The 23766-nt window shown below is 36.7% G+C and overlaps 1 protein-coding gene and 1 long non-coding RNA gene across 3 annotated transcripts in view; one reads left to right on the forward strand and one right to left on the reverse strand.

Moving 5' to 3' along the window:
* Positions 1-1158: 1158 nt before the first annotated feature.
* On the forward strand, positions 1159-22416 carry ZC3H15 (zinc finger CCCH-type containing 15). 2 transcript variants are annotated; one of them, XM_045868394.1, is made up of 10 exons: positions 1159-1740; positions 8641-8742; positions 13627-13738; positions 14762-14914; positions 15336-15427; positions 16808-16990; positions 18334-18480; positions 18646-18747; positions 19490-19613; positions 21598-22416. In XM_045868394.1, exons 1-10 carry the CDS (start codon positions 1666-1668, stop codon positions 21786-21788), a joined length of 1281 nt encoding a protein of 426 aa, XP_045724350.1. In that variant the 5' UTR covers positions 1159-1665; the 3' UTR covers positions 21789-22416. The 2 variants fall into 2 exon arrangements, with proteins under 2 accessions (XP_045724350.1, XP_054362081.1); XM_054506106.2 differs by lacking the exon at positions 8641-8742 and having other exon boundaries at positions 1497-1740.
* LOC135363901 (uncharacterized) overlaps positions 5126-23766 on the reverse strand; it is an 89140-nt gene continuing 70499 nt past the window's right edge. Inside the window, exon 3 of the long non-coding RNA XR_010410243.1 lies at positions 5126-5396. This is a non-coding gene — a long non-coding RNA (uncharacterized LOC135363901). The remainder of the gene's footprint in view (positions 5397-23766) is intronic.

The following is a 23766-nucleotide window of genomic DNA, read 5'->3' on the forward strand; positions in this document are numbered from 1 at the left end:
AGCCACATGATCACCAGGGTAAACAACCAAGAGACCCATAACCATTCTTTACCCATACTGCTATTCTGCTTTTTGCTCTCAGTACAACATTCAATAAATTGCATAAGCTATTCAATACTTCATTACAAAACAGTCTTTACATTAGATGATTTTGCCCAACTGTAAGCTAATGTGAGTGTTCTGAGCATGTTTAAGGTAGGCTAGGCTAAGCTATGATGCTCAGTAGATTAAATATATTAATTGCATTTCGACTTAATGATATTTTCAACTTATCAGGACATAACCCTATCATAAGTTCAGGAAGATCTGTATATACAAACACACAGCAGCACACACACCCATACTTGGGATTCCTTGGCATTATCTCTTATGTAAAAAGCTACTACTCAAATAATCAATTGCACTAATTAAAGGGACTCTTAGTTCTCTCCTTATGCAAATTAGTGAAAAATATTTAAAACTTTTATCTATAAAGATGACTCTAGGCCCTATAATGCTTCCTAGCAGAAACAGTTTAAATAACAATCATGGAACAAAAATAACAGCAAAGCATTACATTTTTTTAAAAAATAGTACTTTGGTTTGTAGAAATATTAACAGGTGCCAACCATTCATTCACATTCTTTTATAAGCAGGACCATTATTGTAATATTAGTGACAGGAATTTAGACTTTTGTAATATTAGTGATAGGAATGTAGATAGGAATGAGACTGCCAAAGTTGAAATCCCTGGCTCAGCCTTTAACATAACCTTGGGCATGTTTCTTTCTCTCTGTGCTTCATCTATAAAATGCAAATAGTAACAATTCCTACCTCAAAGTCCTTGTGATAACTAAATGAAATAACGTGTGTAATGTGCTAAGTAGTTTTCAGACTTTCAAGAACGTTATGAAAGTTGCTGAGTTGTACTCTCCACCCCCAAACTAGGTTTGGTTAATTTCACATTATAAATGGGTTTTTAGGAATCATCCAGACACTTTAAGTATTGTACATCATAAGAGTTCAAGTTCCCCCTTCTCTGGGCAGCCACCCCTGGCGTCCTTCAAATGAAACTTTTTCCATGTCTTAATAAAGCTTCGCAGGAAGCCGAAGCATGCTGTTTTCACCAGCCCTGTTCCATCCGTGCATGAGAAGAAAGTTAACTGAGTACCGTGACCCTCCAAGCAGCCCTGAGTTGCGGCGGCTGCTCGAGATCATTCAGGATGGGGATGGTAAGTGCAAACATTAACCGAGCACGCAGGACAAAAGAATCGCCCATTCTCAGCAAAAAAAAAAAACCGTGAAGGGTGGTCCAAAGCGCAACGGGCGCCAACCAACTCGCCTCATTGATCCTGAGGCCTGACACAACCTAGAAAGGACCTGGTGGATGAGCGACATCACAAGCGACGCCAAGTCATTTTCCCACGTCCCTACCCTGCCCCCTCCTGGTCGGCCGCCGCAGAAGCGCACGCGCAGCTCCGCTTCCGGGCGCCGCTCCTCGCTACCCACAATGCTCTGCGGCACCGACCTGTCGCAAAGGCCGCGTTTCGGCGGTGAGTGACTGCCTCGCTTTCCGTGCCGTGCGGCGGCGACGGAGGCCCGTGTCCTCTTCTTCCTGCCGCAGGGCCAGATACCCTGACGGTGTCCAGCTGCGCTGAAGTCTGGCCGGTGCCACCTGTCTCCGCAATGCCCCCCAAGAAACAGGCTCAGGCCGGGGGCAGCAAAAAGGCGGAGCAGAAAAAGAAAGAGAAGATTATTGAAGTGAGTACCCACTCCCTCCCCCACTCATGCTGCGAGCCCTCAGGGAAGCAGCCTCCTGGTTCCCCGCTCCGCGGCTCCTGCTCGCGTCTTCCGGGACGACGTGTCCACCTCTGGCTCTGTGGCCCGCTGCCCTTTCCCCAGCCCCGTGATGACGCTCCCTGCCTCTCATTGCTATAGTGACGCTGCTGGCGCCCCCGTGCCCAGCCTTTGCTTCCCCGCCCACACGCCCGCCTTCACCCACCCAGGTGGGAAAGGGCACCCCGCTCCCCTGCCCGCTTCAGGGTTTTGACCTTCGCTGGTACTTAAAATTGAAGACATTTCTAGATGGGTGTTTTTAAAAAGTACGCTGAATGGGCTCAGGCCAGATTCTTTCTGGGGGGTCGGCTCGTGACGAGCCTTTGTGTTCCATTTTTACCCATCGCTTAGGAGGAGGAGTTCTTTCGAGTCAACAAATTACCACTTCGTGGGTTTTTCGATCCATTACAAGTTCCATAGAGAGTGGAGATTTCTTTAAGGTCGCAGCTCACCGTTTTGTACGTAGCTCTTGATAAATATACATTGTGAATTACATCGACTCTGCTTTGAAAGAGATTGTTTCAGTGTCACTAGCTGTGTTAAGTGCCGTACCCGAATTTGGTATATATTCATTTAGTGCATTGAGCCTATAGCTCTTCATGGCCGAGGAACACTATTGACGTTCTTGAATGTGTTATATTTGCCTTCCAATGACTGCATCAGTGAGTTTCCTAAGAAAGTGAACCATCATCAGTGACTTTTAAACAGTTCTTCGTTTTCTTTGGATGTAATTGGAAAAAGCCATGACGGTTTTCCTGCTTCTGGTATACCTGAATAATGGACAGCCTTTGTGGAATTGTCGCTTTTTATTAGAACTCGACCAAAATGCATGTTGGGTGTTTTGAAATGAGTTTATTTATAAATGATTACTGGTTTTGTTTTTCACAGATTTTATTTATTTGTCAGAGAGAGAGAGCGAGGACACAAGCAGGGGGAGCGGCAGACAGAGGGAGAAGCAGGCTCCTCGCTGAGCAAGGAGATGAGGGGCTCGATCCCAGGATCCTGGGATCATGACCTGAAACGAAGGCAGACGCTTAACTGACTGAGCCACCCAGGCATACCTAAATGATTACTGTTTTTAGTATTTGATATTTACAGCCTTGAAAAACAGCAATGAAAGCCCTCAGGGCTTCATAGTATAAACCTAATGGGAACTTGTCTTTGTCGATTTTTACATAATTTTTAAAGTCTGCTGGTTTAATATGCTTATAAAGAATTCTAGTAATGTTTGCCAAGTTCCAACTCTGAAGCAGAATCTGTATTCTTTTTTTCCTTTTCTTAATTTTCTTTTCTTTCCTTCCTTCCTCCCTCCCTCCCTCCTTCCCTCCCTCCCTCCTTGGAGCCCAGCTTGAGGCTTGACCTCATGACCCTGAAATCAAGGCCTGAGCTGAGGTCAAGAGTCCTATGCTTAACTGACTGAGGCAGTCAGGTCCCCGCTCCCAAGAACCTGTATTCTTATTGCCAATTTGTACTATTTAAAACTGTGATGAAGCAGCATAGCCAGAACTTTAAAAGCAAATTACTGTCTTCTTCACATGTGTGTCTACTGTCACCTTTTTGAACAATCTGGACTACTGGCACTTAAGTAGATCTCTGGGAATGGTGATCTCATAGCATTCAGTGCTATGTAAACCAGAGATTTACATTTTAGGGATCACATTTTACTTGTCAGTTTCCTTTACTAAGATTGAATTAACATGATACCAAGTGAAATTTCCTTATAGACATGAAATTAAATGTTATCTGACAAAATATATCTCCTGTATTATTGAACTTTATATGCAGTTATTTTATTTTTTAATTGGTAGGAGTATGACTTTTGTTTTAAGGTATTGTACATGAAAGTCATTGATAGTGTTTATCAACTAAAAGTGTAGGTATATAATGGCTTCATTCATCTTGTACACAGTTATTCTTAAGGTAAAGAGAAAGCAATCTTAGATTCATTAATGAAGACGTAGCCTAAGAAAAATGCGAAATAAGACAGCTGCATTCTTTAACTGACTAAAAATACCCTAACAGTGGTGATATTAGCCTGCCCCCCCCCCATTTATTATATATGATGGGCATCTGTTTTTTTTTTTTTAAATGGTAGTAAGGTTTTGTAGACTCAAGTGTCTTGCATGGATATTTGCTCGCAGAGGAACAACAATACTATGAATTTAATGTTAAGTTTTATCATTTGGGTGAAATGAGATTTGTAGAGAAAATTCTGTTACTCAGCCTGGTTAGGAAACAATATATTCCTCTTTGTTAAATATTGTAGGTGGCTTTTTTTTTTTTTTTTTACTTCCCCAAAACCCTAGCATGTCTTGATGGCTAGTGAGTGCATGGGGTTAAGATGAAAATTGATTGAGGAGCTGGGAGCAAAGACTGATGTACTTCTTATCAGCAAAATGGAGCTAATTCCTATATTACAGAGCTGTGGGTTAAATGAGATGACATATATAAGATACTTGACATATATATAGTTAATAAATGGCAGCTGCTATTATTTATTATAAAAAAAAGAACTAGTTAGTGGAAATAACCAGACTGATCTGTGCTGTCAGTATAGGGTTTACTTTCTGTCACTTGAAGTAATTTCCTTCTGTTGCCTACATTTTTTCTTTCCCTCTTCAAACCTTCCAAAATTTATTAATTGATTTGGATTAATAGGTATTTTCTTTCTGAAATGAGTATATTAAAAGATGTTATGGTTCTGTTAGACATTTATGCAATTGTCCCAAGTGGCATATACCATTTGCTTTCTTATAGCTTACATTTAATAAACTGAAGTCAACTTTGAGAAATAGATTTGATTATGGAAAGAGAAACAATCCTTGGGTTGTAGGACGTGCAAATAAAGGATGTCCAGCTAAGGACTTGTAGCAGCAAGGAAATGGTAATAAGACACCTATAGAGGTGGAATTCAGATGTGTAAAGGATGGAGAAAGAGAGATGATTGGTTGCCAATGAAAAACTTTAGTTAAGGTCAATTGTTGATTACTTGAAGTTAGATTAACCAGCTGTAGAACATCCATTGCATGAGTGGAGAACAAAAATACATTAGATAGTGCATGTGGTGGACGAGGGAAGGCAGACACAACTAACGAAGTAAAACAGTGCTTAGCTTCTGCTTACCCTAGTTTCCCAAAAGGTAGTCTCTGGTTGTCCTGGAGTACTATTCAGTATTGACCTGCTCTCCCAATCCCTCCTCCCCCTTTTTTTTCTCAGACATCTTATTTAAGGAGTGGAGGCTGGCTGTAAAAAGAAGCATGATTACTTAATGGGATGGGAAGGGAAAGAAACGGTCAGTTTTGTTGTTGTTTTTTGTTTTTCTTTTCTTTTTAAAGATTTTATTTATTTATTTGAGAGAGAGAGCACGAGCAGGGGGAAGAGACAGAGGGAGAGGGAGAAACAGACTCCCTGGTGAGCAGGGAGCCTGATGCGGGACTCGATCCCAAGACCCTGAGATCATGACCTGAGCCGAAGGCAGACACCCAACCGACTGAGCCACCCAGGCGTCCCGAAAGGGTCAGTTTTATGTGAAGTCTGAAGTTCACTGAATGTTAGGGCTCTTGGAGCTTCAGGGAACCATCCTTTAAAAAAAACAAAAAAAAACAAAACATGTTTTCTAAACTCCTTTGTATTCAGTTTCCCAAATCTGAAACATACACACACACATTATTCCTTCCTTATAACCTAATCTTTGGGACCTTATTGATCCAATGAGGACTACTATTTCCCAGTTTTATTTTAAGCACGATATGGGTTTGATTGTAACCTCCAGTCTTCCTGTCTCATATCTCCCCACCCCCAAATCCAGGTTAATCTTCACGTAAGTGTTTGTCCTAAATTCAAGAAAAAGGGGAGAAAGCCCTTTTGAAGTATTCCAAATTGTAAAACACCCTATTTTCAACAGCTGTTGTTGGTATCCCAGATCAACAATGTGGTTTTCAGAAAGCTTTTTGTGTACAACCTGCACAGTAACCTAACTAGGTTTCTGTGGAAAGTAGTTTTTCCTGGTGGAAAGAACAAAGACTTTGCTTGGAGTCAAATAACCTTGGTTCAAATATCATCTCTGTCACTTAATAGTTAACATTTAGTGATCCAGACATAATTGTCAGTTTGTTGGAGAAAGGAGAGAAGACAAGCCATGTACTAGTGATAAATTTATGCAGCTTCTTTAATTCTCTCAGTGAGATAAGTATCATCACCCTTTATATAATTGAGGAAACAGGCACAGAGGTTAAATAACTTGCCCAAGGTTACTAAACTGGCCATTGGCAGAACCACTATTCAGACCCAGGAAGTGTGGCTGTAGACCCCTTATTGTTAACCAGTGTGCTCTGCTACATCTTTGTAGTAACTCTTTTAACTTTCACAACGATCCTGAAAGGTTAGAGTGATCCCCACTTTACAAATAAGAAAACCGGCAGAGAAGGTAATTTGCTCAGTTTTGTTTGAGCTTAGAACTTTGGCGGTCTGACTCCAGAGCTTGTACTCTTAAATCATTACACTATACAGTCTGACTTCAGAAGAATTGTTGAACAGTTCTCAGCTTCAATGTAACATTTAGAGAGTGAGATAATATATCATAGGATTGTTAAGAGGATTCAATAAAATATATATTGAGTTTAGGTTTCACGAATGCTGAATAGATGTGTCCCCTGTCTCTGTGGAAAAAATAATTTCTGAGCTCTAACCTAATTAGAGACTTTAAAAACAATTCATTCATTATCTCTTTTAGGCTGGTTAATTATGTGCTAAAGCAGTGTAATTAAACCTGAAAAACTGTTTTTCTTCTGGGATCTGGAGCTTATATACCTCTATCAGAAGCTGTTGTCATGAGTACTTTTTTTCTTGCTAGCCAAGTCCCCTTAGAGCACTTTTTTCTTTCCTAAATCTTCATGTCAGTATCTACCTTGCTATTTGGCCTTGTTTTTTCATATTTGCTTATTCTCTGTGGTTAACCTATGGGGCATGGTTTGAACCCTGGTTACACTCTTCTCTGGCAAGGCTTATGTAGATGCTGTTGCACTTTGATCTTGATATTTTTATCTAGGATTTTCCATCTCTCCCGCCTCCCATGAGAATGCACTTTTTGTAAAAGGAAAGTGGCATTTCACACCCAGTTGCTGCATGGGCTCATTTCTCTTCATATATCACATTATACTTGACCATCCTTTCTTCTTACTGAATTGAATGTTAAACTCTCTTACCTATAAAAACAAGGGACACCAGCCATAAAAAACTCAAGTTCAACATGTATGTACATCCTACTTTTTTTACATGTGTAGATTATAGAAAATTCATGTAGAATTTTAAAATATGGTATATTAAAACCGGATAGAAATTTAAATAGGAGAAAGTGAAATTTTGGTATATGAATGGACATAGATGTGATGAATGAATAAAAAGGTACTACCCAGTGAGAACCATCTAGAACTAAAACTGTCTTCAACTTTGCAAGTGTTAAGAAAATTGAAAGATCCATTTTATTGATTTTGAGATTCTGTAAAGTTATGTCATGTTGGATGTTTTCAAATACTAATATCAATACTGTTTTTCATTTCCAACGGGTCCACATAGGTATTCTGTAGCTATAAAACTTTCTTCCTATTACCTTGTCCCTTTCCCTCAGAAATAATACCAAAATTAAGGCTTTAAAATAGTCAGTTTATTTCAGACTAAATTCTTTTCAGAGGTCTCAGGTTCCTTTCGAAAGTATAGACCTTTTTGCCTCTTTTTCCTTTCTCAGACCCACCCATAAACAAGAGAATGAGAAAGATGCAAACTCCCATTTTAAAATTAAACATCTAGGGGCAGCTAGTTGGCTCAGTTGGTAGAGCATGCAACTTTTTTTTTTTTTTTTTTTTTTGATTTTATTTATTTGTCAGAGAGAGAGCGAGTGCACAATCAGGGGGAACAGCAGGCAGAGGGAGAAGTAGGCTCCCTGCTGAGCAAGGCCTGATGTGGGACTCGATCCCAGGACCCTGGTATCATGACCTGAGCCGAAGGCAGATGCTTAACCAGCTGAGTCACCCAGGTGCCCCAAGCATGCAGCTCTTGATCATGAGGTCATGAGTTCAACCCCCATATTGGGCATGGAGCTTACTAAAAAAAAATAAATTTTTAAAAAGGATAAAATTAAACATCTATTTGAACCTCAATCTACAAAGATTGATAGTGTATGGATAAATTGGTAACTGGCTTAGTAGAACAACAGAGCCCAACTGACTGAGCCACCCAGGCACCCTTAAATAAATCTTTAAAGAAATTTTTTAATTGTTTTGAGAAGATAATTCTCTTACAAAAAAACAGTGCAGTACTGTATCTTATGCAGTATTCCCCAAAATGTGTTTGATAGTACATAATCCCTTAGGGTACTCTAAGAAGAGTGCATTCTGAAGTAAAAAAAGATTTAGAATTGCTATAATACTCCATCCCTTCTAGTAAAGACTCTAAGATATCTTATGCTTAAAAATTAAAAACAATGTTAGCCAAGCATTTACCTAAACTTACTTGACTGTAGGTCATCTTGTCCTGTATTACAACTTTGCACATCCTGTAGAATTTATATTCTGAAACACACTTTGGAAAAAGCATCATAGAGTAACAGGTTTAGTAACAATAGTTGTAAGTATGTATTTAATTGTAAAGGATCTGGGTCATATGTTGGCTTGACTTGATGTTTTAGTGTTTTGCATGTTTACATAGCATAAGAAAGAATAGTTTTCTTACCAGTAAGTAAATAAAGAGTGATTTTTAGATATGACTGAAAAAAATAGATAAGAAATTAATATAAATTGCTAAGATATTTCTATACTCTTTTTCATTCAGGACAAAACTTTTGGTCTAAAGAATAAGAAAGGAGCAAAGCAACAGAAGTTTATTAAGGCTGTCACTCATCAGGTTAAGTTTGGTCAGCAAAATCCACGTCAGGTAAATAACTTAAAATTTCTGCATTTTCTTCATACGGATGTAATAAGGCATCTGTTACAGATAGAAGTATTTGGTATGGTAATTGTATTTCAAAATGGAATCCTACTCTAAAACTTTTCTGCATCTTGCTTTTGTTACTCAGCATTATGTCTTAGATAGTCCTCCAAGCCATTTTGATATAGCTCTAGTTTATTCTGATGGCTTCATACTATCTACAATGTGGATGTACTATATCCATCCATTTCAGTATAAGTGATCACTTCATTTCTAGCTTTCTGACATTAGAACAATTCTACAAGAAATGTCCTTGTACATGGGTTCTTAACAGGCATTTTTGCTTTTATCTCTGGCATAAATTGTGACACATTTCTAGATCAAGGGAAACGGATTTCTTTTTTATTTATTTGTTTTTTGAAGAGAGAGTGTGTGAGAGCGCCAGTTGGGAGGGGAGGGGAGAATCCAATTAGCTCGGAGCTAATGCAGGGCTCGATCTCCTGACTCTGAGATCATTACCTGAGTGGAAATGAAGAGTCTGATGCTTAACCAACTGATCCACCCAGGAGCCCCAGATCTCTAATTGTAATAAATTAGTTTCTGTAGAGATTGTAATCCTTCACATTTTCATTTGCAGTGCATGAGTTATAGGTACTAAAGTTCTTTTTAATGTTTTTCAATCTGGTAAGTATAATTTGAGATCTCATTTTTTACTTTGTTTCCCTCACTACTAGTGAGTTTGAATATCTTTTGGGGTTTTGTTTTGTTTTGTTTTGTTTTGAGTATCTTTTCATATGGTTGTTGGCTGTCTGGGTTTATACTTCTCTGACTTGTGTATTCATATCCTTTGCTTTTCTGGTTGTCTTTTTCTTGTCAGTTTATGAGAGACACCTTTGTGTGCATTACAGATAATTTGTGATGTTTCTGTTTTATTTGCTGTACAATTTTTATTTCTTGTATTGTCAGATTTGTCTAGGTTTTTTTAAATATAGTTAAAAAGTCTCCTGTACCACTAGATTATGTGTGTTTTTCCTAGATTTCTATTTTATTTTTACAGTCTATAATTTGTCATAAATTTATATGTCACTAAGTTAATTTTCTTTCACATGAATAGCCACTTATACCAGCATCATTTATCCCACCGAATTGAAATATCACTGTTGACATATAGTAGTCTCAAATATGTTAGGATCTATTCCTGGATTCTCTTTTCTGTTCTATTTATTGTCTGTCCCTAAACCAGTATCCCATTGATTTTGATTATAGTGGCCTAGTAACGTATTTTGTTAGCTATTAAGGGAAGTTCTTTCCCTCAAATGTTACTTCTTTTATATTTTTCTTGGCTCTTCTTAGGTATTTATCCTTCCATATGAATTTTGAAATTATTTTACCCATTGGCAATGCGTTCAAAAAAGTTAGCTCCTTTTCTTCATGTTCTTTAGATCTTTCACTTTCTTGAGTTTAAGATTTTACATACATGTATCTTTATTTTAAAAAGTACTTTTTTTGCCACTCTGTCCTTTTCCTTAACTTTTGGAAATACTTTTTTTCATATGAGAATATCAGAATATATATTTGTGACCCCAATCTGAAACAAACTTCTCTCATACATATTGTCTACAGATTAGTGCCTCCAACATTTTTCTTTCCTTACACCCAGCTTGATTCTGGAGCCAAAAACTATTGATCTTCCATTTAGTAGCCTGGTTTAATAAAAATATATGCTTGGAGTCATCTTATTTGTTACATGAACTTAAATTATTTAGTGACGCTTATCTATACAATGGAAAGACAATTACCCTTATAAGGTACCTGTGGTGGTTAAATGAGAAGATAATGTGAATCTTCTTGTGAATATAGGTGTGTGAAAAGAATTCACTTTTCTTCCCTTACTCCTTTTTTCAATTCTGTTCTCCTCTCCCTATTTTTTCTTCTAGTGGGAAGTATATTGACTGGTAATTTTATATTTCATAGACCCGAGAAAGCCATAAAATTGGTGGTGGTGGTTAGGATTGATGGTATATTCAGTATTACAATTTTTGATCATTTCTTGGGTACTTGGGCTTTTATCTGCAAAATGAGCAGCAGTCCTGCTGTTAGAGCCAGGCAATAGGTACCCCACTCTAGGCCCTGTGTTGTAGAGGATGACCCTACTCTATGTCTCCTGCAGACATAGCTCTCCCACAGGCAAGGAGTCAGTGAGGTTAAGGGAATTTATACCATCCCTCTCCATAATACTTCAGGGCCTGCAAGGGTCATGTTACCTATATTTATCTTAGGGTATACTGTACTGTCAATATGCCTGAAGTAGGGACGCCTGGGTGGCTCAGTTGGTTAAGCAACTGCCTTTGGCTCAGGTCATGATCCTGGAGTCCCCGGATCGAGTCCCGCATCGGGCTCCCTGCTCAGCAGGGAGTCTGCTTCTCCCTCTGACCCTCCCCCCTCTCATGCTCTCTCTCTCTCAAACAAATAAATAAAAACATTAAAAAATATATATATATGCCTGAAGTAGTCAAAGGAAGGTTGTGTGTCCACTTCAACAGCATATATACAAAAAAAGAAGGGTGTGTGCTCAGACTGTGGACAGATCTGAATCCATACTATATCCTTCCCCACACTTTACACCTTCATGCACACACATGGTGGGATGAAACTCAGGGTGGGAAGAGGAGCCAGGAGTTGACTCTTGTTTTACTGCTGTGCTCCAGTGTGGAACTGCATGGATCCTGAGCATTTTAAATTTGAACCCGTCCTTCCAGGTTATAAGGTATATTTGTTAAGTAGGGGTACAAACCATATTTTATTTAGTTAGCATAAGTTTGATTTCTCACTTACAAGTATTTACAGAAATGGTTTATGGGCTTCCGTTGTATCCTTGCTCTGGGCCCATAAATGTTTGAGATGAGCCTAATGAGCAAAGGATATTTTTATTATAGATAAAATGACTTAAATTTTTCTTTTTAAAAAATGTTTTCCCATTTTTCCATTTAAATACATTTACCATATGATCAAAATCAGGATTTGGGATGTCTTTAACCTTATAGCATTTGGCCATTCCCTTCCTAAAATTTCCCCTTCCTTAAGTACTTTTTTTGTGCTGGATTTCTACTTGTATCTTTGATATTTCTTGGACCCTTTTATGGGCTTTTTTTTTTTTTTTTTAAAGATTTTATTTATTTGAGAGAGAGAGAATGAGAGAGAAAGAACACATGAGAGGGGATAGGGTCAGAGGGCGAAGCAGACTCCCCGCCAAGCAGGGAGCCCGATGCGGGACTCAATCCAGGGACTCCAGGATCATGACCTGAGCCGAAGGCAGTTGCTTAACCAACTGAGCCACCCAGGCGCCCCCTTTTATGGGCTTTTTAAGGTTGTGTTGGCTCATTTAATATTGGTATTCTTCAAGGAACTGTCTTCTGTTTTTCACTTTTTTTTTTAATCACTTCTTTATGCTGTTCTTGAGTAATCTCATACACACTCAAAGTTTTAATCAATTATTATCTGTAAGCTATTTTTAAAATCTTTATTTTAAAGCAGACTGTCTCTCCAGGTATCAAGATCCCTGTCCACTTGCCTTCTAAATAGCTCTATTCAGATGCTCTGTAAGCATCTCGTACTCAGTACGTCTAAAACTGAGCTCATCTCCACCTTCTACCCTGAAACCTGTTACTCCTGTATACCCTGTCTTATTTAACAGCACTAACCATACATGGGATGATGCTAGACCCCACCCTGTCTTTTATACTTTATGTCTAGTCAGTCACTTGGTACTATCAGTTCTACCTCTTTAAGAGCTGTTCCGCACTCCTTTTCTTCATCCTTGCTACTAATGCCTATTTTAAGCTCTTGTGTTTTCTTGCCTACAACAATTGCATTAGCCTCTTAATTTTCCTTGCTATTCTTGGGCTCCTTCTAGTCCATTTTTCATATAGTTGCCATTGTGATCTTTATAAAATACAATCTGATTGTGTCATTGACTTACTTTAAGCCATGGAGTTTTACCTGTCACCTACTGATACAGTCCAAACTTTTCATTGATGTTTCTCATACCTTGTTCCTTCTTGTACCTGTATCTTTGCATTGGCTGGCTCTTTTTCTTACCCATCAGAAAAATTCATCCATAAAGTATTAGCTCAGTCTAATTTTCATAGGCATTCCTTGTTTCCAGAGAACCATGTATTATATTATAGTTATTGACATGTCTGTCTTCCCACTAGATTCTGAGCTTCTTTAAATAAGCATCTTTATCTTTTCATCTTTGTATTCCCTGTCCTGTAACATAGGACCTGACATATAAATGTTTGGATGAATCCTCTAATCATATTAGGTATGTAAATCGTGTGCCTGGAACTATGTCATATGTCATATTTGTTTTGTTTAATCTCCCACATTGACCTAGCTCAGTGTTTCTCCACAAGGGTAATAGGTATTTTGGGTGGTATAGTTCTTTATTGTGTGGGACTGCGCATTTCCGGATGTTTGCATTTCTGATCTTCAAAAGGCACCCTCATGTTTCTGGGGAGTGGGTGGTTGTCGTAAGAAGAAAATCCCAGGTGAGAACCATTTACTAAAAGTGCTGGGCATGTAGCAAATGCTTAATAAATGCTTATTGCTATAAGCTTTTGAGTATGCTTTTTACTTGGCATGGTACCATTTATGAATTTTTTTAAGTCAGCTGATAGAAGATTTCGCAGTTTCATTTAATAGTTTAACCACACCATTTAATATGTATTGAAAGGCCATTGTAACACTGATACTAAGAGGTACGGACTATATACACATAAATGTGCAAACGTTTTTGTTATGTCAGTGATGTTATATGTACTATTGTATAATGAGAACAATGTTATTATATGAAACCAAATTTACATATTATACCTGGGAATATTATAGGTAGCACAAAGTGAAGCTGAAAAGAAATTGAAGAAAGATGACAAGAAGAAAGAATTGCAAGAATTAAATGAGCTGTTCAAACCTGTAGTTGCTGCTCAAAAAATAAGTAAAGGTAAACTTTAAATGTCAGAAGTATTATTTTTATCAAATGTAATTCATGTTTAAAAACCTTTTAATTTGTTTTATGAATACACAGAAGCACAAACAGACCCATAAATACAGAGAATAAACTGATGGTTTGCCAGAGGGGAGGGAGTTGGGGGCCTGGGATGGGCAAATGGATGAAAGGGAGTGGGAAATACAGGCTTCCAGTTATGGAATGAATAAGTCGTGAGGATAAAAAAAGGTACAGCATAGGGAGTATAGTCCATGGTATTGTAATCACAATGCATGGTGACAGACAGCAGCTACACTTGTGGTGAGCACAGAATAACACATAGACATGTAGAATCACTATGTTGTACACCTGAAACTAATGTAACATTGTGTGTCAACTACACTTCAATTTAAAAAATCTCAATTTGTTTTGATGTATATTTTCTTCATATTATAAGCCAGTGTGTCTGCTATGGAAATGATAATCCCTTAGTCAAAATTAAACTATATCAATGACTTACTTATGGTTCCTCTATGTATGTGCTCAGCTATGATTGTATAGCTATAACTCCAGCCACTAGCGCCCCACTTAAGGCAAAATTAAGGATTTAGACAGTCTACTAGTTGATTTTATAATATCTCTTCTTTGGTGATAGCCAAGACAAACCTATGGTTCTATAAATTGTAAGTTCCAAACTCTTGGCAGTATATCTCCATGTATATTTATATTTCTCTTTTGCCTCTGCCTCATTGACTTAAACTAGACAAGTTACTATGGAATAACCTATGGGTTTGTCCCTGGAAATAAGAGTAAGGATGGAAGGAATAATGGTAAGAATAAAAGAAATAAAAATAGATATAAAATGCTGTAGAAGGAACTTTAAAGAAATGTCTTAACAATCACCTGTAAGTGGTATTTTTCTTTCACATCAGTGAATGGAAAATAACAAGTTCACCAGTGGTAATTATATCTCAGATAGAAGCTCTCCTTTGTGATCTGGCAGATTGTAATACAAATACCATGTGCCATTTGACATAGGTGCAGATCCCAAATCCGTGGTGTGTGCATTCTTTAAGCAAGGACAGTGTACTAAAGGAGATAAGTGTAAGTTCTCTCATGACTTGACTCTGGAGAGAAAGTGTGAAAAGCGAAGTGTTTACATTGATGCAAGAGATGAAGAACTTGAAAAAGGTATTTTTTTAAGACATTTTCTTAAAAATATCTTTTGGTTGTTACTAAGATATTTAGTACTTGAAGAATATTTTGGTGTTAGGAAGAAGGCTGTGTTTGTAAAAAAAAAAAATTCTTTTTCATAAAATCTGAATTGACACCATTATGTCCTTTGATTAAGTAAATGAGGATGTATAAAAGCCAGTTACTTATTTTGGATTTGTCTCACCCTTTCTTCCAGTACTACCTTCTCATTTCCCTAACCTACATGGGATTTTGGTGAATAATTTCATAACACATCCTATCTTTGGTGTCATTTAAGGAAAATGTGTTAGGTCATAAGTCTTATGATACAGCTTTCCTATCTAAGGAGATACGCAATATGTTTTGGGAACAGTAGATAAAATTACAGTATTTAGTTTTCGTATCTCTTTTTATTTAGATACTATGGATAATTGGGATGAGAAAAAACTGGAAGAAGTAGTGAACAAGAAGCACGGTGAGGCGGAAAAGAAAAAACCAAAAACTCAAATAGTATGTCCTTTTCTTGAATTGAGTTGCTGTGATATTTATCATTAGGGAGAATTATGTGGCAAGGTATTTGCTGCTATTTTTTACTGGATTATTAAATTATTGGAGCTTTTCATAAAGTGCATCAAGCTTTGTTTTGGAATTTGCAAGTATAAGTTACACAAAATTAGATTCCTATTCAAAAGTAGACTTTGAAAAGCCTTTGATTTTACTTTCTCTCAAGTATGGATGAACACAATCACATATTCAGACAAGAATTCTTTATTTTTTTGTGCAAAGTAAAAGGAGGGAGAATTGATAAACACCTACTCTGTTTTAGTGATGGGGAGATTTTAAATCAAGAAGGTGAAAATATTGTCACATTATAAATTGCAGAATGAGTTTTGGATAGGCAGTGGCTCTAGTATTCCAGGAAATGTACTTTTAAAAATTTGTACCTTATTTCTCAAACCCAGCATTCATGTCCACATATTTACCTGTAGCGCAGTTAGAGTGAAAAACCTTGGTGTGCTAGAAAATTTTTATTTATTTTTATTTATTTATTTATTTATTTATTTATAAAGATTTTATTTATTTATTTGACAGAGAGAGACACAGCAAGAGAGGGAACACAAGCAGGGGGAACAGGAGAGGGAGAAGCAGGCTTCCCACGGAGCAGGGAGCCCGATGCGGGGCTCGATCCCAGGACCCTGGGATCATGACCTGAGCCAAAGGCAGACGCTTAACTGACTGAGCCACTCAGGCGCCCCACTAGAAAATTTTTAAACACTAATTTTACTTAGATCTGTTGTATATTTTTCAGGAAAAAAATAGTTTATTAATTTTTACTTCTTATTTTTAAAGTTTATTACCTGAGGCTTCAATACAATTTTATTTTGCACCAAGTCATTATCCTTTGTGTTCCTTTTGTACCTTGCTTTCTTTCTCCCTTCTTAGATGTGAGAAATTGCCTATAATTTCAGGTAATTCAAATAGTATTTGTATCATTATTGCATGTGATGAGTTTTTAAGGAAAGATCAAAACAAAATCATTGGTTTTAGTTTTTTATAACCATATTCATATTTTTTCACTTATTTAAAAATCAGGGTTGGATTGCATTTACAAAGGCTAAAAAAGGCTAAAACTGAGGCATGTCCTTTTGTGTAATTCAGAATTTGGAACAATGTTGAAAATAGAAATTTTATATAGATCTTCTCTAAAGGGAATTTATCATCATATTATATATTTTAAGATTATATGTACATTTCTGCACAAAGGGTGGTCTGAAAAGTGAATAGCCTAAGGATGTGAATAAGAATGTACTTGTTCCATACACTTAAGCATTTACCTTGGAAATGGACTACACTGAGCCACTACTTGTGAATAATATTGTCTCTATACAGGTGTGCAAGCATTTTCTTGAAGCTATTGAAAACAACAAATACGGCTGGTTTTGGGTATGCCCTGGAGGTGGTGATATTTGCATGTATCGTCATGCACTTCCTCCTGGATTTGTATTGAAAAAAGATAAAAAAAAAGAAGAGAAAGAAGATGAAATTTCATTAGAAGATCTAATTGAAAGAGAGGTAACTATAATTTTTTTCTACTATAAAACTAAAGCAGTATTTATTGTGAAATTATAATATTTACCACTTGGGGGCAATAGCATGTTATTATGAAAGGGGGAAAAAATGTGACCTTTTCCCAAAGTTGCCTTTTTCTTTAGTTATTCATGTACGTCTAGAATGTAAACCTAACCATAATCACTAGCCCATCATGACATTAATTTTAGGATTATGAAACAATTTCTTATGCCACTGGTTTATCAAACTCTTTCCATAAGATTGATATACTAACATGTTCATTAAAATCATATTCAGATTGATTGAACTTGAAGTTTAGGTGTTCTTTCTGTTGTCTTATTTTTTAGCCATTTTACTAATCAGTAATATGTACTGAAGGAGATAATTCCTACAGTTTTCCATTTGTATGTTTTATCATCATCCCTGGGCTCAAAACCCTCACTCTGTTGATAGAGGAGAATATGTCTCATTGAGGAGAATCTTCTGCTCCTCATTTCTGGTTCAGCACAAAAGGCGTTTGCTCCATGAGATAGTAGATGGGGCTCCTGGGAGTGACAAGAAAATGTTGAAATTATTGGAAATACTAGGTTTAGGGTTGTATATTTCAAATTATATCCATTTTGCCTTCTTTGGATTGTCTAAATATGTTGTGTAAATGTCTAAGGTTGGGATTATATACATTTGCTCATTTTTAAATGGCTGTATTGTTTAGTGTCTCATAGGAGGCACTATGCTATAATAGAAAATAGAGACTTTGGAGTCAGGTATATTTGGGATTGTTTGTATCCTGCTTCTACCACATATTAGCTGTTAACCTTGATAAATTTCCCATCTCTTTCTGTTTGCTTATTTGTGGAGATCAGTGTGTTAGCGTATGTGTAGACAGCATTTAATACTGAATACCTGGCAGATGTTCAGCAAGTATTATTTCTCCATACATTTATTACTTGATTATTGGCTCTGAGGAGCAGATGGTGTTTTGCCAGTTTTTTTCCTCATTTCCTGAGGAACACCAGTGAAACTTGGATATTGTTATGGTGCTTTTCGTATTTTTTGTTTTCAGCAATTGACTTCTGTTAAAACTATTTCTCTTTATGATAGGTTTTAGTCACCTTCAGTTTTGAAAAGAAATCCAGCTCAGAATAACATATTTTACTGTGTTTAGAAATGTTTGTATCTCTGAATACTCATTCTGCTCATTGCTATATAAAATGAAAATAAATCTGTTTATTCTGAATTTGATGTCTTAACAGTTATAGGCAAGGACTTAATTGCATTAAGAGAAAACTATTAAATGTTGTTATAGGTGATTTGGGGGAAAAAACCCAACTCTTTTGTCTTTACAGCGTTCGGCCCTAGGTCCAAATGTTACCAAAATCACTCTAGAATCTTTTCTTGCATGGAAGAAAAGAAAAAGACAAGAAAAGATTGATAAACTTGAGCAAGATATGGAAAAAAGGAAAGCGGACTTCAAGGCAGGAAAAGCATTAGTGGTACGTCCCAAACTCACCTGAAGAGATTCTTTATTCTTTCTTTCATTTTATAATTTCTGTGTCCTGCAAGAATTTATTGTAATTTAATCATGTTTATGTCTGAAATCAGTGACCAAGAAATATTTTAATTTTACCCTGAGTTGATATATTTGTGTATCTGAATAGATTAGTGGTCGTGAGGTGTTTGAATTTCGTCCTGAACTGGTTGATGATGATGATGAGGAAGCAGATGATACCCGTTACACCCAGGGAACAGGTGGTGATGAGGTAAGAAGCAGCTTTGGCACCTCATTCCCTCACATTGATGGAGAGAAACAATAGAGAGTAACAACAGAGTAGCATGATTAAGGGTACCAACTCTGGGGCCTTGGTTCAAATCCTGACTGTAACCTGGGAAATCACCTACACTGTAGGTCTCTACCCTCATCTGTAATAAAGATATAGTGATAATCCCTACATGCAGGCCACTTGTGAGAATTAAATGAGTTAATAAAGTTACAGTTCTTTATAAAGAAAGTAGAACAGTGATTGGGGTAGAGTTAAATGCTTATATGTATTAGCTAAAAAGTATGTGTTTTATTCTCCCTTTAAAAGGAAAACGATTTTTAAAAATATTTTATACTGAAAAAATAGGACAGAGACTAAAAAAATACAGAGTAGGGGAAAAAAGTACAGAGTAGGGAGCAGGAGACAACAGCAGAATCACTTAGTTACAGGCAAACATAGCTGATTATTCATTTTTTCTATAGTATAAAATTCCAGCCTCTGTCTTTGACTTGAAAATAAAAACGTCATATTCTTTATGTCAGAGGAAGAAACTTGAAATATGGCATTGCTATTTTTTTCCCCCAAGAAGTTTAGGAAAAGGAGTGAATTTTGGCAGTTGTCAGTTACTGTTTTCATTTGGCATTAGTAATAATTTTGTTTCACTTAGATAAATGTCAGAGGTAAAGGTAAGTTATGAAAACTGTTCTCATAGGTAACAACTTTCTTTTCTATATTTTTAAAGGTTGATGATTCAGTGAGTGTAAATGACATAGATTTAAGCCTGTATATCCCAAGAGATGTAGATGAGACAGGTATTACTGTAGCCAGTCTTGAAAGATTCAGCACATATACTTCAGAAAAGGATGGTAAGTATGCTAACCTTTGTGTGATTCTAAAAACTAGAAAGCTGGTTAAAGAGGGAGGGGGGACAGTTAGACCAGACTGGCAAACTTTGAGGTCTGCAGGTACAGATAGGTAACATAAATATGTGTGGCTTGGCTGTATATAGAAGTAGTGAGTCATGGAATCTGTAGAATGGGTGGCTAGGTGGATATGGAAGCCATTAACTGAAAGTAGAAGGGGACAAAAATGAATTTGGAGATGCAGTTAATCAGTTTGGAACCTCATGATTTTGAGATATTTTAATTATCAAAAGTGGCATTGTCTAGGATACTGTGTAGACATTCACAGGAGGAAAACTTTTGAAAGTCATTTTCATTGGTAGCTCAGAGTGAATGAACTCACCCAAGCACAATACTTATCACGAGAACACTGTAGAATACACTGCAAACATCAGAGTAGTCAAAAGAGAGAAAGCTTGGGAAAGACACTGAGAAGGACAAACAAAAATAAAGAAGAGTTTCAGAAAAATTAAGTAGGATGAGAGCTGCAAATAATTCTTTAGTTGCAATAAGAAAGGAGTTGTAGGAATTAGGGAGCCAGTTTTCATCAGGACTGCAATGGTAAGAGGAATGAGGAGAAAAATAAGTCACTCTTACAAACTTTGTTTGAGGGGGAGACATGGTCATGGGAAGGGCTTGTACGCCAGGGAAGAAAGATCTGGGAGAAGAAAAAAAATGGAAGATGAAAGGGTATTAGTTATAGAAACAAGATCTGGGGGCGCCTAGGTGGCTCAGTTGGTTGGGCGACTGCCTTGGGCTTGGGTCATGATCCTGGAGTCCTTGGATCGAGTCCCGCATCGCATCGGGCTTCCTGCTCGGTAGGGAGTCTGCTTCTCCCTCTGACCCTCCTCCCTCTCATGCTCTCTGTCTCTCATTCTCTCCCTCTCTCTCTCTCAAATAAATAAATAAAATCTTAAAAAAAAAAAAAAAAGGAAACAAGATCTGGAAATACAAATAATGAGTTTAGTTAAGAGTGAGAATGGGGAAATGCTGGGGTGAGGCTTGTTGATAAAATTTATGTCTAATGGTGCCTTGACTGAAGAGTTTAAAGAGAAGTGAACGTTTGGCCTGGTTAGTATGAGATAAAAAGGTAGAATACTAATCAAGGCAAAGTTTGAGAGAGCAGAAACTAACCTTATTTTTACAATAAAGGAATGCAAGTTATAACATGAAAAACTGGCTTGCCCTCTTGAGATCTGAGTACTGTCAGACTATTGTCTTAATGCCAATCTGAAGACCGGATTTGCTCCTTTTAGAAGTAGGACTTTGGTGACAGTAGGCAAAATTGCAAGTACTTCAGAGTCTATAATCCCCCAAGACTTTTGTCATCAAAGGTATTTAAAATAGCTAAAATCTAAATTAGGCTATTAAAAATTGTCTGTGTGTAAGTATTAGTGTCTTTGAACATGAAAAGACAGCGTTTTTGTTTTCTCAATCTTTTCTAGCTTGTAAAGAAAAGTAGCTGCATAGCCCTAGGTTCTTTTTTCACAATTTGATGATAAGATGAAATGTTTTTGGATTCATATCTATTTGCAGCATTACTAGTGTGATTTAACTACTGTTCCCCAAATCAAAAGCTAAGTAGCTGCTAATAAACACTTTTTGATTCCATAATCATTTATTCAAAATACTATGTGGAAGTTGACTGTTTAAAAACCTAATTGCTAGGTCATGTAGGAAACAGAATTGAATAAGATAAATCTTGCTTTCAAATGTATAAACCGTTAAGCAATCAAATGTCTGTAGTGCAAGACATACTTGCACCTAGGTATAGGTATAGCTTAAGCTTTCTTAAGCTTAGAAAAAGATCAGTTCTTGTTGGAGTAACCTTAGGGAAGGAAGGCTTTCATGGAAAAAGGAAAAATGTAGTATCTGTGACTGTTAGTTGCTAATGGTGGAATAGTGTTTTCTGTTTCTCGGCCTTACTGATTTCAATGTTTATTTTTAGAAAACAAATTAAGTGAAGCTTCTGGAGGTAGGGCTGAAAATGGTGAAAGAAGTGATTTGGAAGAGGACAACGAAGGGGAGGGACAGGAAAATGGAGCCATCGATGCTGTTCCTGTTGATGAAAATCTTTTTACTGGGGAAGATTTGGATGAACTAGAAGAAGAATTAAACACACTTGATTTAGAAGAATGACACCAAACAAGTCTGAAAAAATTAAGCCAGCTCAGCATGAGTTGAAATTGACTACAGTAATTTTTTTCCACCTAGAATTCTTCAACAGGAGTTTATTTCCCATGCTGATTCTGGAGGGCTTCCTCTCCTCCAAAAAAGGAATATTCTCCCTACATCTTGTCTTCTGACTTTGGCTACATCTCATAGTAAGTTCAGAGTAGTTCATGATAAATTGAAAATATAATGGTCATTGCAGACAATGATTGTTGTAACTGTCCATTCAAGTAGGAAGTGTAACTGCTTTTCCAGCTTTTGATTTTCATTGGGCATGTATTATAAGAACAACATAAATTTAAATTTAAAGTACCCTTCATTTAATGCAGTTTTAATGAGTGATTTCATTTCCTTTGTATTTATATGTTTCAAAGACTGCCTAAACTAAAATATGAGCACTGTATTTCATAAAGGAAACTGCGTATGCAGATTCAGTATTGTATATCTTTGGACAATTAGATGGACATTTAAAAGGAATCTTCTTTAACCTGACAGAATCAGCTGCAATGCCCTGTGTTAAACTGTTTTAAATGTTTCCCTCTTCTTTTTTGCCAATAAAGTTGTAAATAAAGACCATCATACATTAAAATCCAAATATGGTCCTTTTTTCTTTAAGGTTTTATGTGAATATTTTCTTAGAATTTATAGCTTGAGGATTTTAACTAAATATTATCTCATAGTTACCACAGAAGGCACAGACATTTAAAGGATTCTCTTAACTGGTTACGGAGCTATGTAGAATACTGACAGTACTACTATGAATTTAGTAAACTATGAATTTGGCTTTAAAAAGAGGCTATAGGTAATGCTGTAGGAAAGAGTAATTCCCCAATTGATAGATATCAGCCTAATTAAATATCACTTACAGAACTAAATACTACTTAACCATCATTTGTGGAGATCCATGGTGGTAACCATAGTACATGCTACAGTTTGATTACTATGAAAGAGTGTAAACAAATCCACCAGAAAACTGAGCTGAGGGTCTTTGTCATTGAGTTCCCTGAAAAATTAGGGTGATACATTTTAAATGGACATAATTTATAAATGACAAATTTGTGCTAGCACCTTTTTGTCATTTTATTTTCAAATATTAGTACCGTGTTTCTTTTGTTATCTGCAAATACAAATGGATTTTAAAGCATTAGACTAAGATAATAGTATGAACAAGTCAGGTAAACTGGGCCCTAATTTCATTTCTACCTCAGGAAAATTGATTTTTAAATCTGAATCTTAGGGCGCCTGGGTGGCTCAATCGTTAAGCGTCTGCCTTCGGCTCAGGTCATGATCCCAGGGTCCTGGGATCAAGTCCCGCATCGGGCTCCCTGCTCGGCGGGAAGCCTGCTTCTCGCTCTCCCACTCCCCCTGCTTGTGTTCCTGCTCTTGCTATCTCTCTCTCTGTCAAATAAATAAATAAAATCTAAAAAATAAATAAATAAATCTGAATCTTAGTTTCTTCATCTGCATATAGCAGTTAAAGTGCTTCACAGTTGTAAAACCTAAAAAAACATAATTGTAAATCTTGTCAAATGATAATATCAAAGTTGATAATGAAATCAACTTCCTATCTACTCATACTTGTACTGTAATTGACACTTTTCAAATGTAGAACATGAACCAAGTTTATTTCCCACATGCAATGAAAATATACTTACTTTGTATATAAAAAGTTTCAAAATTTTGATCTATGAAAGATTTGTTTCATTCTTTATAAAAAGTTTCAAATGTTACTAATTATATTTTATAATGAAACATTTTCAAAATAATCCAGAGTTTAAATCTTTCTAAAGCTATAACCCAAGCAATCTTTTTCTTTCTTTCTTTCTTTTTTTAATATTTTATTTATTTATTTGACAGAGAGAAAGCACAAGTAGGCAGAGAGGCAGGCAGAGGGAGAGGGAGAAGCAGACTCCCCACTGAGCAGGGAGCCCGACGTGGGGCTCGA

Source organism: Mirounga angustirostris, unplaced genomic scaffold (assembly GCF_029215605.1).
Source record: "Mirounga angustirostris isolate CCGP_5_RB_7025 unplaced genomic scaffold, mMirAng1.0.hap1 SCAF_3, whole genome shotgun sequence".
Lineage (NCBI taxonomy): Eukaryota > Metazoa > Chordata > Mammalia > Carnivora > Phocidae > Mirounga > Mirounga angustirostris.